Below are 4179 nucleotides of genomic sequence, written 5' to 3'. Positions count from 1 at the left end.
CCCTAAGTGAATAAGAAGCTAAGAAACGCGAAAGCGTCGCGTTTTTAAGGTGGAACGGATAGCGTCTAAGAAGCTGCGAATAAGAAGCTGAATTCAACACTGATAATATCGTGCTCTACAATATCTCCATGAATAAATCTCTTGACTGAGACTATCAGCCAATCACTGTGTGCATAGTTAGTAAGCATGCTGTCATCATCCATAGCAACGTGGTCAACCCCGCCCTTCTCTCTATTCCTTAGTAAACGTTTGTCTCCGCCGCTTTGTGAGTAGGGTTTAAGAGAAAACTCTTAGCTAAACACTTTTACTGCTATTTGGGAGAACTCTTAGTGGTAAGATAAAATGTTTTGAGAATACGGGTCCTGGTTAGTATCATGAAAAGAATGTAAGTTAGGGTGGTGGTTAACCCTGTTTGTTTGTATATATATCTCTAGAGAGTAATTTCTCATACGCTCAGAGACTGTTTGGCACTGTTCTTTAAGAACTAACTTGTTTAGTCCCAACCAGAACAACCTGATGTGCAAGATACCAAGTGAACTCTACGCAATGTGTTAATTGTTGAGGAAAGGCATGTGTAACTTAATTCAACAAAGCATTTAAACGGCTGCGTGTCTTGCTTGACCAAACAAATATATATTGGATGTGGCGGTTCAGTAAATAGAGGGAAAAAATTCAAGGGTTAAAAAGATTTGCTTTCCTCCAGTTTAACAAGTGGGCAGGACACTAAAAAAACGTAACGTTGGACGTTTGGGTAAGTCGGTGATAATTCTTTAAAGAGTTGGAAGGCGAAAGAAAGTCAAACTTGCTGTAGATATGACAGCTGAAGCAACCGCAGCACAAGGAGCGCAGCCGGACTCCAGCCAACCTGTTCTGCTCGCGACAGCAGAAGCTGAGGCGCACACGGGAAGCGGGCACGCGCCGCTCGGCTCTGACTCCGTCCGCTTCGCCGCAGCTCGTCTGTCTGCCTGTTGTCATGGAGGAGCCAAGATGGCGGTCCTGGCCTATAACCTAGGCAAACGGGAAATAAATCAATATTTCAGCATCAAAAATGCAAAACTGCTGTCTGTCGCCGCCGTCGTCCTTCTCACTGTGTTCCACACGGCTTCTCGACATTATGGAGGTGAGTGTTTGTGTGGCGGTGCGTGAAAAAGAGCTGCGTGTTTGTGTTAGCGTCAATGCTAATGCTGTCACTCAATGTTTTCAGTGAGCGTGTGCGCGTCTGTGCGTCTGTCACTGCTAGATAACAGCTACAGCTTTGCTCATTAAAACAAGTAAACTGTGACTGCTTCGTTAAAGCGGACGTCTATTTGGCGTAATTTTATTGCTAAGCACAGCATGTTTCCTGTCAAAAGGTTTTAACTAATCAATACCAGATTAAAGCTGAAAGCAGTGTTGTCGCGCAGCTGGTGTGTCTTCAGGGTTGCATTTCCAGTTAACGTTAGACTTCATTCTTTGACGCATAGCGCCCAGTAGGCCGTTTTTGAAGAAAAAGGTGCCTACAGGAAACGTTAGTATTTTGTTGGCATTATAGGTGTGTCTGATTCCCAAAATAGATGAGTAGTTAGATTAGATTTAGAAATCCAGCCAAACGTATGTAGTATATTTAAACACTATTCCAGGTAACTTCATTAAAAACCTATAGGCGGCGATACTATGGAAGCATATAGGTAGCGAAATTCAATTTAATATGCAAAATGGCAATGCAATATGCAAAATGGCAACGCAATATTCAAAATGGCAATGTATTTCTGTATTTAAATTTACATACAGTAAAGTGTAGTAGCTTTTTTAAGTTTCTGAAATATCCTATAATTGTAACACTCAGAGGTAACTTGAACTCTATACTTTATGAAAGGAAAGGAAAACTAATTTGGCGGAGTTAAAAACAAACATTGGCCCTCCAGGAGTGGGACTGAGAACCCTGACTAAATCTTCACATTAATTGAATGTGACTTATCAACACCATCTTTAATGTAAATTTAAATACAGAAATACAATGCCATTTTGAATATTGCATTGCCATTTTGCATATTGCATTTTAAATTGAATTTCGCTACCTATATGCTTCCATACGATACAGTCGTCCTTCATCTAGTCTTGCTTGTGTTGCCTGAAATTGAAGCATAATATTGTTAATGATCGTATCTTAATGTTTAGGCATGTTCAGGTGATAATATTGTTCTTAATACTATCAGGATTGCGCAATGCATTTATCATCTCCTCTTATAATCAATGAGCTCATCTAAAAATGAACATTTTTATTGTTTACATCATTTACTTACTATGTTTAAAATGATTTGAAATACAAATATTCTGTGTAGATTTGGTATAAATATGTGATATGAGCAGATATCCTGTCCTCCTTACAATGCTGGCATAGAAGCTATATGAGAGACAACAAAATATTGAAACTGAAATAAACTGAAAAGCCCTTATATGCTATTTTTAAATCTTGTTTTATGTTGTAAACATATCAGATGGACATATTTGGCCGTTGTGCATTGTGGTTTTCACATGATCCTTCTAATGCTGATTTGGTGCTCATTCTTTCATCAATGTTTAAAACAGTTGTGCTGTTTAGTATTTTTTTTATTTTTTGGGGGAAACTGCATTTTTTTTCAGGATTTTTTGCTAAATAAAAAGTTCATAGGAACAGCATTTATTTGGTATAGAATTTTTATTTGTAGTTATGTAAAAGTCCTTACTGTTGCTTTTGATAAATTAAATGCACCTTTGCTGAATAACGGAATTCATTTCTTTCATAAAAAGAAAATATTACTAACCCCAAACTGAATTATATTATTCTTGAATTTGGTTTATTCACTATAATTATGCATTGTTTCTTTCAGGCAGTGACACATGTGACTGGCTTTTATCCAGTGGACGTTTTTTAGGGGACAATGTATGGCAGCCCTATGGCTGCATGCTACACAAGTACAAAAGCACGTAAGTCATGTTGTGATTGTTAATGTACCTCAATGACGCATGTGGGGTAGAAGTGTGGGCTGGAATTTACAGTCTTTTTTTTTTTTTTGCCTTTCAGTGAAGCAAAGTTTTGCCTCCGAGAGAAGAGAATAGCATTTGTAGGAGACTCTAGAATACGTCAGCTCTTCTATTCCTTTATCAAAATGATAAATCCTGAGGTGAAAGAAGTTGGGAACAAGGTTTGTTGTTGCTATTCATTTCAGTAAGCCTTCTTTTGGTTAAGTGATATAATGTATTTCAGACCAGAGTGATGTTCAATGTAGGATGGCCCCCAAGCAATTGCAACTTTAATAAATGTGCCACTCAAAGGCTGCAGTTAAATTAAAAAGGAAATGGTGTTATTGTTCCAGTTTAATAGAATATTTCCAATGGTATTTCATAATATGCCCCCGACAAAAGCAGTTGTTTATTAACTCCTGGCCGCAATTTTTTTTTCCATATAGCAGACCTTTATAACTTTTCATGACTTCTATAAAACATGATTTTTAATCAAAAAGTCCCTTCACCCTTCCCTTTTTCTATGATCCGATAAATTCCAGATGAAAAAAGTCAAGTCCCACGCTAGTTATTACATACCTGTCAACCCTCCCGTTTTTCCCGGGATTCTCCCGTATTTTACCATTCTATCCCGCTATTATCCTGTTTAAATATTTTCCCGTATTTCTCCCATATTTTTAATCTCTCTATAAAAAATTTAAAAAATCCCACTGGGTGTATTTTATGTTTGCTACATTCGCTTCCGGTAAAACTCCCGTAATTTGTATGGGCCAAACCTCATTATATGAATAATCACGTCAACAAATTCCAAGGATGTCCGGTTGCCAGATCTTGTATGAAACGCATCTTTATCACACGATCGACGCATACAAATTTCAACCCATTTGTCCCCTCAACTTGGCAACCTACAACCCAGTGATGCTATTGATATCTGCGCAGGGAGTACCGTGGGAGGGAAACAATGATCACTGGTAGAAATGGGAGGAGAAGACTCAGGTGGTGCTCCAGTGAAAAAAAAACTAAATATAAATGTAAATTGAGATATAGCTTACACTTCAAAAGGCTATGGTTCAATTGATTAAATATGAGCGCTGCAAGTTTCAAAGTCAGGTGCTGCGCTGCTTTGTTTACTGCAGTTATGGGGGAAACGGCTATATTCTTGGCGAAAAGTACCACCTGCTGGCAGAGAATGAATTA

The 4179-nt window shown here is 38.1% G+C and overlaps 1 protein-coding gene across 1 annotated transcript in view; it reads left to right on the top strand.

The window, feature by feature from the left end:
- The first annotated feature begins 355 nt into the window (after window positions 1-355).
- The window catches only part of LOC107665666 (CAS1 domain-containing protein 1), a 12127-nt gene continuing 8303 nt past the window's right edge, over window positions 356-4179 (top strand). Inside the window, exons 1-3 of the mRNA XM_016456645.1 lie at window positions 356-1120; window positions 2850-2946; window positions 3044-3164. Of these exons, the coding sequence (XP_016312131.1) occupies window positions 814-1120; window positions 2850-2946; window positions 3044-3164 (525 nt within the window). The 5' untranslated portion in view covers window positions 356-813. The remainder of the gene's footprint in view (window positions 1121-2849; window positions 2947-3043; window positions 3165-4179) is intronic.

Source organism: Sinocyclocheilus anshuiensis, unplaced genomic scaffold, assembly GCF_001515605.1.
Source record: "Sinocyclocheilus anshuiensis isolate Anshui unplaced genomic scaffold, SAMN03320099.WGS_v1.1 scaffold932, whole genome shotgun sequence".
NCBI lineage: Eukaryota > Metazoa > Chordata > Actinopteri > Cypriniformes > Cyprinidae > Sinocyclocheilus > Sinocyclocheilus anshuiensis.
This window is presented reverse-complemented; position numbering and strand designations above follow the sequence as displayed.